This window comes from Hylaeus volcanicus, chromosome 5 (assembly GCF_026283585.1).
Source record: "Hylaeus volcanicus isolate JK05 chromosome 5, UHH_iyHylVolc1.0_haploid, whole genome shotgun sequence".
Classification (NCBI taxonomy): domain Eukaryota; kingdom Metazoa; phylum Arthropoda; class Insecta; order Hymenoptera; family Colletidae; genus Hylaeus; species Hylaeus volcanicus.
Window position 1 is genome coordinate 5,892,368 of NC_071980.1, and position 12,740 is coordinate 5,905,107.

General features: G+C 38.7%; 1 protein-coding gene across 3 annotated transcripts in view; it reads left to right on the forward strand.

Annotated features, from left to right (window-relative positions):
• Positions 1–12,740, forward strand: part of LOC128877093 (uncharacterized) — a 193,306-nt gene that overhangs the window by 136,691 nt on the left and 43,875 nt on the right. For all 3 annotated transcript variants that reach the window (XM_054124092.1, XM_054124094.1, XM_054124093.1), the window contains exon 3: positions 10,293–10,396. In XM_054124092.1, the coding sequence (XP_053980067.1) occupies positions 10,293–10,396 (104 nt within the window). The remainder of the gene's footprint in view (positions 1–10,292; positions 10,397–12,740) is intronic.

Genomic DNA, 12,740 nt, shown 5'->3' on the forward strand with positions numbered 1-12,740 from the left:
GGCGCGTGTCTTGGGAAAGGCGGCGCGCGATAGCTGGCGATTAACGTTACGCTGCCACGGTTCGTTAGTAATCATCGGCACTTCTCGTGCCAATAATAGCATTAATGAATATTGCATGAGAGAAACTATTCGCGCTTTTTCCCCAACGGCGCGACCAACACTGCCGCGACTGCTCGCTTGACGAATTGAGAACGCTTTAGCTTTTCGCCTGAGTAACTCGGATCTGAGTGGATAGATGGAGATATATACGAGTCTGAAAGGCAAGACCGGTTCTCTGAAAATATGTCTGTACGAAAAATAAGCCACACGGAGATTCGAACTCACGATTCTCAGATCCACAATCGACCGCTTTTCCTACGCGACCATCACCGCACCCTTCCATTTGCGCTTGTATTTAACTCGTTGGGGTGGAAGGCACGGCACTATAAATAATCTTTAATCTGTTTGATTTTTCATTGAAATTTATTACAAAAATTAATCTCGTCAGAAAGGGGATGCTGTTTATTTCAGTTGTAATTGGAAATTTTTATGCGGTTACGATCGTATTTTCAGGTGTTTTCAGACATAGAAATTTTGTACCTAAAAACCGACTTCGGATTCGTGTTCCTCGCCCTCGAGAAACTTAAAAAATCATGATTTCGTCAAAATTACAAATTACAAATTTTCTGTTAAAATAACGCATAGAGCAGGGCCTAGACAGGGTAAAATTTAAAAATTTTTGATTATTGACGAAAACCTGGTTTTCCAAGTTTTTTGGTGCGAGGAACACGAATCTGAAGTCGGTTTTTAGGTACAAAGTTTCTATGTCTGAAAACACCTGAAAATACGATCGTAATCACAGAAAAATTTGCGATTACGATTGTAACAACATTGTACGTGTTAAACATTGTATAATGATTAATGTTATCTAAGAACAAAAGTACAGCGTTTCACTTTAGATCCGCCGGAGGAGTCATTGGCAAGGCATTCTATCGAATCTAAAATTAATATTATTGACTTCTAAGGGGATAAGTAGCGTTTCACTTTAGATCCGCCGGAGGACTCATCGATAAATCTCCTGGCGGATCCTGTGCGGTGTGTAGGGTCCAGCAGCGACGCCGTGCGTCCACGATTAGCGTTTTTCCGTCGTCGGGGAGCTTTCTCCGGCAGGCGTCGCGGGTTAACAGTACACCTTTATCGTGATACGGTCGTTTTTCACGACGGCGACCTACATGTTGCTGCCGGAAACCACTCTGCCGCCATTCATTCTCCGGTAACAACATTTTACTCACGCGTTCGATAATTATACGAAGTGTAATTTGATGCGGGAGATAAGGGAGGGTAGAGCACGCGGGAGCCGTGAATTATTAAAAATCGTTCGAACGCTTGGAACGTGGTGTTTTTTTTCTTACACCTCCTTCCAGTTTAGCTACGCCTTCCGGTTTATTAACGTTGGAAGTTTGCCTTTTAGTCTTATAAACGTGTGAACCGTTAATGAGGCGATCTGTCTTTTAGTCGATTTTCAGTTGAAAGTCCTTGACGTGCCACCGCAATTTGCAGTATGTAGTGATTAGCGGTGGTTGACATTACGCCGTATCTTTTAATTAATCTTTTTTTCAATCCCATGTTCCTTTCAATTTTCTCGTGACTTTTTATGAATAAGTGAATCTTGGCCAATATTCGTCTTGAAACTTATAATATACTTTTTAATGTTAGGTTTACTCTCAAATAAAATGGGTTTCGTGATCGCTCTATTATTCATTATTTTACACGATACGAGGCCTTGGGAAATAGTAAGATACGCTTTTTCAATTATAGACCAAGACCGAGTAATATTTTTCTCGGAATCGATTATAGACTAAGGCGTTGAAAAACCTATAAATTCTAATTATCCCTTTCTCACTTAATTAGACGAAACCAGGGATTACGATGACAGACAAATATATCTAATTTCAGGGATTAAGTAGGTCCAGTTGTAAATTCATTATGCTAATCGTGAGAGTTTTTGAACGCTTCTCGCGGCTCGGAGAAAATGAATTAAAGACTTCGATTTCTGGACGACCAAGGAGCGTGAGATTCCGGCGTAATTACTACCGTCCCTCGCCGCTCTAATAAAAGGTGATAATCACGTGTCGTATGGGAACATCATAAATCGATCGATCTCGATTTTATGGTGCGAGTTTTGGTCATCGGTTCTTCTTTGGTTTCTCACGTTTATCTTTAAACTGTTTTACGTAATACTTCCATTATAGCGTGGTTGCGTTCTAAAACAGTTTTTAAAAGAGGCTTTGAAATTTTGTTTTCAATAACAACATATGTTTGTCATCACTTGTGAATCACGTCAGCGATTGCGAATGTGTTAATAACCGCAATTATAATGATTTCGTACACGTGTGTCTTATCACTGTTAGAAGAACTGTCGAGACTGTTTAGGAGCTTTGTCGTGTTCGCTTTCACCTCTACTGCAAACACAAGCTGGAATCCTTCGAGCACGAGTTTCATGTCTAAAGACAGGAAGTAATCACAAATTGTAAATTCTGACAAACAAGTGATCGATGTCAGTATCGGTTAAACATCGCTTTACGAACAAAAGGTTTTAGGATGGCACGGTGCATTGATAATATATACAAGATCCAACAGTTTCTCTGGAATTCTGACCATCTGCTTCTCATTCGTCCGCAGAATTTAGACAAGATGCTAACCCTCTGCGGACGGACGTCTAAGAGCATGCATGCTGTAATAGATACGACATAACGCGATCAAAGCGGATGCCAAGAAAATAGAAGTTATCCTAACATAACTCAACCCAGTGTATACATTTTACTTGGATTTATTGAATTGTTAGGTACATGCGTCAATTTGGGGTGATGACTTTCTCGAGAATTTTATGAATTGCTTCAAAAACGATATCAGTATGTTGTCTCGTATATCTATACACAATAATCAGAGAGTCACTATAATAATATTAAATAGCAATCTGGCTATTAGAGGTCTTTGCAAGACACACTTTTTAAATTCCCTGCGTAAGATAATTTAATAGGTGATTTAACCAAAAATCCAAATTTGATACCATTGTATTCTATATTCTAATGTGCGATAATAAATGAAATAGTCACAAATATGCATTGAAAGTTCCTATCATTTTACAATCATAGGCTTCCTTTTACATCTCCGAGAATTTTTTTACAAATATTCTTTCCCATTTTTTTTAAATGTAGAAAAAGTTCGCATGAATTATACGTCATCTCGAAAGGGACATCCGAGTGCAAAGGGCCGATTATTTACACGTAATTTCGTAAAATCGATTCGACAATTAACGTATTCAGGTGGCTAGCACCTTCGTCGCAGTTTCGGCGCTCGTCACTCGATTCCTCCGGCGCTGTTCGACACGACCGGGGAGATCGAAACGAGGGAGAATGTACTCCGCATCCTTTTCACGATGTCGCGTCACGATAATCGTCGCGAAACCGAGACGACACGGCGGCGTCGTTACCTGCGAATCGTCGCCAAAGTGCGCGTGAAACGATACAGGGAATCAATTAGACCGTTGTCGTTCGTTAATGGCGCAGGTCATTAACTGGCCGTCTGCCGAGTATCGAAATGCGTGACTAATCCCTGTTCTCGGCGGAGGACGAAGGTGTCCACAGGTGAGACTTATTTCGCCTGTGGAGCTCGTCTTGACATGGATCGAGTTACGGAAACTAACAAGGAGACTGCAGCGTGCCCCTGGAAATTTTGTTGATATTTAGAAAAATGAATCTAGAGATTGAATACTGGTATTCCGGAGAATATATCTTTTTAACCCTTTGTTAAAACTCGACAACGTAATATGTGGTATCTACCAGTAAGTCGAATGCTAAATTTAAATTGACTTGAAAGATGTAGCCAGATTCGTGTTCGCAAGCTAATTTGAGATTTTACTGCACTGACAATAATTTTATTGACACTTCGAGTTCCAAAGAAATGAAACCTAAACGAATGTTATTGTTGATTGATTTACTGCGTAAATTCAACTTCGATCTTTGTTTCATTTACTCATTTTTTTATTACTCCTTACGATATTTATTTTCATACATTGCGAAAAAAAGAATTTTTAATCGAGAGAAACATTGAAACTAACGCGGTAGGAGAGGAATCGATCGTTTTGCTGGACCAGGTTTCGAACCCGGATCTTCCGTCAGGTTTAACCAATTAAGCCATAGCCAGGCCGTCGACGAATCCTTCTCTCCCGAGTCCCACAACCCACAATGACTACCGCCTACAGTAATTAGAGGATCGTCTACTTAAATGACTGTGTTGGTCAGCGAATTAAAGGATACTTTAACCCGTTGTCGTTCGTCGGTGCTATAAACTACTGGTGTCTACTTGGGCCTATAATTATATCGTAAAATATCATTGGCCTGAGTTTACCCAATATTACCTTACACTATCAGATAATAATATTCAACAGAAATTCCATAAATAATTTCCGCTTGTTTATAGATAATTATGATTACTTATCGTACTTTCTTAGTCTATATAGCGTCTCCCAAAAGGCGTTTTATAATTTTGTTCTTTTTAATGAAATACTTGTGGTATGAAATACTTAAAATTCGTTTATTTTGGATTAAAGTACCATTATCGCAATTAAACGTGAAACAATTTAAGTATCTATCGCGACTACTTTAACACGCGAAATCTTAAAACTTCTTTTGGGAAATTCGATATTTGTTCTTTATAAAAACTTTGAAATATTCTATCTATATTATCTCTTTCTATAGTCTATATTAAATCACACAGTTGATAACATTAAATCGTTGATCAACTTTTAACAATAGGCAAAATACTTCAATTGTGTGATTCAACCATGAAAATCATGTGCCATTGCGGTTCATTTGGTTTTTTTTCTGAATTTCTGTTCATCCGTTTGACCCAGAAAAACAGTTTGAAAAAAAAGTGATCGTAAACAATCTTCGTTCGTCCATTCGGTTGATCAGACGAACGAAACGGCTAATCAAGCCCTGTATTCCGCAGTATTCTAAATGGTTGTTATTGCGTTTGAATTGAAACGAGACACGGCTCGATGCCCGTTTAACACGCTGCGATTTAACTATTACTATTTAACAGTTTGCGTCACGTGGTGCGGGACTGAACGATACTTTTTCGTTTTAAACGATTGGAGTTCGTCTGGGTAATTTGCCTCGTCTTGATCAATAGATGTATTGATCGATCGTACACTGAGATCCTTGTGCGTGGATCAGTTGCTTTGTAATTAATTTCTATTTAATATTCTATTTGTATTCATTGAGCACAGATGATTGGACCGTTATTTGGAACGAGAAAATTCAACGAATTTTTAATGTTCAATTATTTAAAACGATACAAATTCTACGATACATCTCGATTCATTAATTTCCTTTCACTTGGGAGTTAATAAAAAAAATTGCCACTAACAAATTTTTTTCACCGATTCTGACGATTTTGAGAAAATGAATTTATAAAGTATTACTAATTGCAAATTGGTAATTATTGAATGCGTATGCGAATGATATCGGGGTTTAGAATCTTTTCAGCTGAAAAATTAAATGTAAAAATTAACCTTACAAATTTCATTTTATGAACGCATGTAATAAGTTTCAAACAAAGAACTATAATCTATATCGAAAACAAAATGTTTAACATGGAGAAAATTTATTTCTAAATTATGTTAAATTGTAAGTTGTAAATTATAGTATGAAGTAAAAAGGCTCGTGACGCAAATCGAATATTAATGCCGAAGTAATTACAAAAACAGATGCAAAAGAGTGTAATTCGGTATTTTCCGGAGGCATAATAATTTTTCGCGTAAAAAGAGGGACCCCATGGCGATGGAAAGCGTCGTCTTGTAATATTATGAATAACACGGTAAGTGGTAGTGTTTATCGTGTTCCGTTCAGGCGAATTAATCATCATCATACCGATTTTTCCACAGTATTGATAGAATGGGGACGAAATTGAATTAATCGACGCAGGACGGCGCAACGCTGATCGCAAGTCGCCTAATTCTTATTGGGGCCCACCTTCTGCGCAGTTTACCTACCGGATGCTAACGCTGTGCGAACTCTTTTCCACCGTTCCGCGAATAAATTCCTCGCGTACATTGTACAGGGTGCCTCGCATAAAATCTTACAAGTCGTTCTCTTAGAAATTAATAAAGATATCGACTTCATTTTTACTGCATTTAAATGGCACGAGAAGGATCAACCTTTTGTAAGCGATACAATTTTTTAGCGCGACTGTTAGGTAGAAGAGGGTGGCCTTTGTTTCGATGCAAGGTAGTATTACATTTTTTTATTTGGACAAAATGGAAATTAAACCTTCTTTAGTCGTGCGGACATTCGCCGTTATTTGTTCTTTTACGTAACCTCAAAAGACTCTGAATAGTTTAGAGTATTTATTTGTCTGCTTTTATTCGGAGAATCAATGTCAATTTTCGTTATAACTTTCACCTTCCGTTTAAACAAATTTAAGAAATCCCTCTTTTTTCTCTAACAGTTAGCCTTAAAAACATAACATGCATAACATTTTAGGAAGTCAGCTTGGAATACTTCATATGGGACACCCTGTATGCATCGAAGCCCAGATAAGATTATTTATACGACATCTTTGACACTTTAGTATTAGTTGCTATCGAGAACGGAAGCGAGTCGCCATCACGGAAAGATCAGGGTGAAAATTTGTAAAAAACGCGAACGTTGGCCGCACTGTAATTTTAATAATAACAGTACTTCAGTCCTCTAGAAACCATCGCGATTTTCAACCGTCGCGCCATGTAATATTATAAACAATATATAAAAATGGACGGTGTTTGAAGATCTGCGCGGGGCAAGACTAAGTACCTTCGTTGCAACAAAGTGAACCGTTCAGCGAGCAAAACGACAAACTAAAAATGGTTGTTACACGTTATCTAAACTATACTTCTTATGTTTTTATGACATAAAGCGCTGCACATCTATTATACATCAGTCAAACTATCATTACATTACAAAGATATTCATTATCCGAAACAATAAATATTAAAAAAGCCAGGAATTTCAAAGTAGGGAAATTCGAGATGAACACAGGTGTGAGTAACGAAGACCATAAATGTTCTGGAACGCTTAGAACCGTCTCAAACAGCGTATCATTCGCAACAGGAAGTTGAAGACGAACGTGTACTTACGTGCACGGACACATAATTCTTCGCGCATGACGTATCCTCGAAGGAAAAGTATCGATATATTAGTGAAGATGCGACTGCAAAACGAGAAAATTGCAGACTTCGAGTTCCGACAGTTTACGGAGGAAGTGTGAAGTGTCAGGCTTGTAGTAACAAATTGCTACTACTTTTCGTTACGCTCCGGCGAACCTCGACCGCTATTCGGAATTCCGTTAAACCCTTTTCGTGCCAGTCGATCGTTCTATTGACTCATATCTTGCGTGAGTGGTTGTCAAATTGCATAACTGGCTCTACTTCCTTCGCTCAAAAAAGACAAAAATTGTTACATATTGTTGTCTAATATTAGTTTGAATCGCATTACTTGGACGACCGTACTGCCGGTGGCTTGAAATGTTTATCATAATTAAAGTTACGCGTTGCTTGAAAGCTATTAACTTTCCTGTGAAATCAGTCAACAAATCTGCACCCGGAGTTCGTGTTTCCAAAAAATCGCTACACTAAGCTAAATTGGATGTCAGCTTAAGGATTACGGTGACTACTATTGGTAACATTGCTGTAACTGTGTTTACATTTTAGACGAGATTTACACGAGACAGGTGTCGTAATCGAGTTCACGCTTCGCGATTTCGATCGCTCGTCTAATCGTAACGACAGCATCGCCTCCAGCTTGGACGAGTCTCGTGATAAGACAGAACGCTTAGACACGTTTCTGATAAAATAGAAGTTTATGTAACCCGGGTTCGTTAACGGCGAGGCAAAACTACAGCCAATAACGAGTCACGGTACCGTTTGAAAGAACGTATTTATTTCTAAACGTCACGTTTCCCCGCGAGTTCTATCGAGCTGAACAGTCGTTAAATGATATGGGAAAAAATATATAATCAGTCATACGAGTCTACTTTTACACCCCGTACGATGCGAGAGATTCAAGGAATTACTATAAATTTATCCTGCGAGAGGCCCGTTCACGTTTAAAATAGTAACTAAAATAGTGAAATTTATTAATTCTGAACGATACGTTTAAGGAGCTGGGGATAATTACTAGTCGATATATTTTATAGTCAGTGTTTCAACGATTATCGGTAGGTATACCGATACCATTTACAGCCGGGCAAGTGTATTTGTTGACCCGTTACGGTTGACAAGACCCCTGAGTATAGTCGCACAGAATTCAAAGCATTGAACGCAACGCTGTGCGAACATCTGCCAGGAACGTGTCCTTGTACGGGTACCTGTTCGACAAATCGTGCTACTATTTTGCCAGTTGTAAAATACTCGACACTTTCCATGTATGGAATTGAACGCCCCACAAAACCTCAAATGAAACTCTCAACTCGTCCACAATCACGTTACAAGTTGCTAAACGTTTCCAAAAAAAGTTTGTTCAAGGAAACGAGATGTATCAGTCAGACAACACCAATTAAGCTTGTTTCTTCCGAATTCTTCCGTGTTTTACGACACTACTTTAGAAAGTACATCACAGATCAAGCATACTCTTATGAGCAACAAATACGTTTGCGCAAAAGGGATACAAAGTAAGAGCGAAACCTTATGCATAGCATGGCTTAGTGATTGTAAGGCTAACTCTCTGCATTTAACGTCGTTTTTTCGTCGAAACATTGGATTACTCGTCCTTTAACGCGATTCGATTCCCATAATAAATACCTTGGAGTCGCGGCTCGCCAGGTCGCTGAAAAATTCTAAAGAACGTTCCTCCGTGTATTCTCATCAAGTGAAAAATACGAATGATTACACCGCTGTCTCGGGTCGGAACGAGTCGAAGCGGAGTACATCCGGCCGGCTCGAGGATAAATGGGCTCCCGTGGTTATTAGCATGCGGAAAATTTCGAACAAAAACGGCGACCGTCGGTCTTGGGGGGCCTTTAATAAATACCCTCGGCCAATTCGTGAATAGTCGCGAAGCTGGGCTTAGTCCGACTCCTCTAGTTTCCCTCTGCCTCGATTAGATGGTTCGTTGAGGTACTTGCAAGCTACAATAAAATTTTTTATTCCAGGGATTGATAGAAGATTTATTAAAGAGGGGTGTTCTTGTATTGCGATTTATAGGTTTCGGACAAAAAAGGTGGCTAAGCAGCGGTTTAAGTGGGTACTGCTTTAGCAAAGCTCTTGGGCAGGTTCTTCTGACTCTATTTAACTACTATCGGAGTTTCTTAGGCAGCATGGATGGTACAAAAAAAAAGGTGCATATTTATGAATTTTTTGGGGATAAACGGTAAATTTTCTGGTACCAAATTTCAGGGTATTCGAATTTTGGTATTTAACTCTTTGCGGTCGTATGACTACTCTCGCCCACTCTCTACTCTAAACCATTAGACGATTGTAATAGATTCTAAGATATTGGTGCAACAATAGATTGACTAAGTGCTATAGAGCAGCTGAGACTAAGCTAATTTTGCCAATCTCTACAGTAAATATATTTGTAAAAATATCCAAATAAATCATTCCTCGCGCGAAATAACCCCACAGTATTAATGATACCGTTACGAGTTCGAAGAATTTTATAATGCCAATCATAGTGCAATTTAGTTGCTTACGTAAAGTATCGAGAAAACTTTATTAGCGAGAAAGAGTAAAGAAAATCATTGCACGTGTAATTACTCAGAGAAAGTAGTTGTAAAAACATAACACCTTTAGGAAATTTAGACGAATTTCCTCATAAATTCAAGGAAGCTAAATTTTCTTCGCAGTAAAAATTTAAAGTGTATCATTTATTACCTCCAGGACACTTTCTAACGGTAACTGATACGTTCACTTTTCAAGTGTATGCATCCAGAGCAATGTATAATTTAATTATAATGTATTCGATTAAATTAATACCAGGCTTGATACGCATACATATTCTGGTTGTTTTTCTATGCTTTCAGAGATATTTCAAAGATAAGTTATACACGTAGAGCAAAAGTTAATTTTAATGTAATTTGTTCGAGTAAATTAGATGTGGTTGTAAGATAAATGGCGCGTGTAAGGCATAGAATAATTAATTATAACTTAGTCAATTAAGTTGATGTCGGGCTTAATGTACTTGTCTAGCCTGGTTGTATGGTAATTTAATTATAATTTGTTGAAGTCAGACTTGGCACGCGTATGTAACCTGGTTGTTTCTCTCTGTTTTCAGCGATATTTCAAAGATCGTCGGTGTCCAGAGGTCAGTTGAGGATCCAAGGTGTCGCGACCTGTCTGTACCTGTGCATGGATTCCTGTGGTCTTCTTTATGGCTCGGTAAGTGAAGGTGCCCGTTGGAAAAAGTTGCTCTTCCTTTCGATAAAATCGCCTCATAGGACGCCTCCGTCGGACGGAGCGCATTCCTCGTCGAAGAAAATCGTGCGGTCGAGTGCCACGCGACTTTGACCGCTTCTCCGCCTCTTCCTCTATTCCGTAATACGCTATCGCGGCATCTAAATTACAGAAACGCAGGGAGAAAAAGGAATCGGCCACGCGAACGTGGCTGGCTAGCCAACCGTTCGAATCTTCGATCTTTTGTGTGCCGAACGATTTTACTGTTCGTAATTGAATACTGGGCGCAAAAAGGTTGTACGTAGCGGAAACTAAACTTTTTATGAGACCAATTGTTCCATCACCAATTCTTTCACCGACTTTCAATTCTTTATAATTTTTAATCTTCTAATGTTTGAAATTGCACCCTCGCCAACTGGTACAGCACGATTCAAAGTTTGTATATTTTTTGAAGAAAAATAATTTTATCCGGTAAATAAAACGATTTTGTATGTTTATATTTAGCTGTGGGAATGATCGCACTGTTTTGTTAGAAAATCCAGTCTTTCTTTGTAATCGTCAACTTCTTCTTTCCATAGCTTATCCATCAAGTCTAGCGTATATTTCTTATTAATCATGCGTCTTGATATGAAATTTATATTTGTCTTGCTATTTATAGTTTTTTGTACTGTTTTTAAGGAAAATTACTTGCTCGAGGAATACTTCAAAAACTGTCGTGTGTACATATCGTAGCATTAAAGTGGTCTCTATTTCGAGAAATAATTTATACCGAAGGCTGAATCATTTGCACTTCGATCCCAAGATCACAAACTATATGTGAATAAAAAAAATTTCGATTTATTCACAGTTTCAGTGTCACAACCCCTTGAATTGGGTAATGAAAAATGTTGAAACGGAAGTGGTCCACCCTATACCGATTATTACGAGATACACGTGATCGTGGAAACAAACTATTCGCTGCGCTTACGAGGCCTGACCGTGCGTGTCGAAATCGCGTTCTCGGACGCTGAAATCTGTCCAGGGGATTCCGTACGCGACAGAACGAATCGGTGGCTCGCGTACGATCAATTTCATCGACGTTTTCGAGACTTGATTAAAGCCGATGACGTTTGATCGAAACAGGATTCGATACAGGAGCAGCTGTGCGAGCCTGAGAAACTGGTTTAGCCCTTAACTACTATCGTTCTCTGTTTCGTTCCTCTTCTTTTTTTCCTCCCCGCGTCGCTGTAACTAGTACCGAACAAAAGGAATGCGTTCCCCTGGAGTTGATACACTCTCGACTATGTACCATTTCGCAGGAGGATGCGCTTAATGGCCGATTAATCTTGCGCACTCCCGTGATTTTTCCGACATTTCCGCAGGCGTTCGAGCCCCGTATAACGAGAAAATTGGAATTTGATTCGATTTCGTTGCAAAGGCCGATGAACATCGAGATCCGATGTTCTTTCGCGATCGAAGGTGATTCGCGATCTTTCTCTATCTTTCCATCATTTTCCTGCATTTTTCGTATGCTTTTCAGTTTTCTTTCGTGTCTTTGAACTTACTATGAAAAAGAAAAGGAACGAAAAGTGAAACAAGAACATAAAATATAATTGGAGAAAATTACAGTGAAAGATGTGGGGTGCAAGCGGAAGCTGTTACGAAACCTTAACCCTTACTTTTCGATGCAATTTTCAGACACCGTCGCTGAACGTCTATACTTTGTAATCTTTATAACAATCACTTGATTATATTAATAACAGGAATGAAAATGTTGTTCAAATAAGTCTACGTTTTTAGACTCCTGGGTGTATGTATACTTTGTGTAAAAAAATCATAATTTTGCTGGCAAAATTGCTACAATTCAATTGAACAAGGAGTAAATTTTGTCATTCGTACCTAGTGGCTAAGAAGTCTGCACCAATTTGCGAAAAATGCGAAAAAGATGACGTTACAAAGGATAGGATTCGCAAGCTGCTTGATATCGTCAAAGAAATAAGGATTTTTAGTAAGATAATATAAGTAAACTTTAACGTTCCCATCGCTAATGACTTTGGAGTCGATGCGACGTTAATCTAGATTTAAACAAAAAAAAAATTGTGAATAATCAAGGAGAGTAGAAGAAGGTATAAATTATGCAGAATTCGAGACTTCAAGAGTTATACTAAGTTCAGGTATAATCTCGATCGCGACGGTCTCGTTGGCGCTTAAACGTCTCCAGAATCGAGATACGAAGTCTCATGCGGAACACGGTGACACGCAACATCAGGAATATGTAAAATATTGCAAGAAAACGATTAAATGTCTCGCCAAGAGAAACGAACGCTACATTCATCGAAACGTCGAGTGT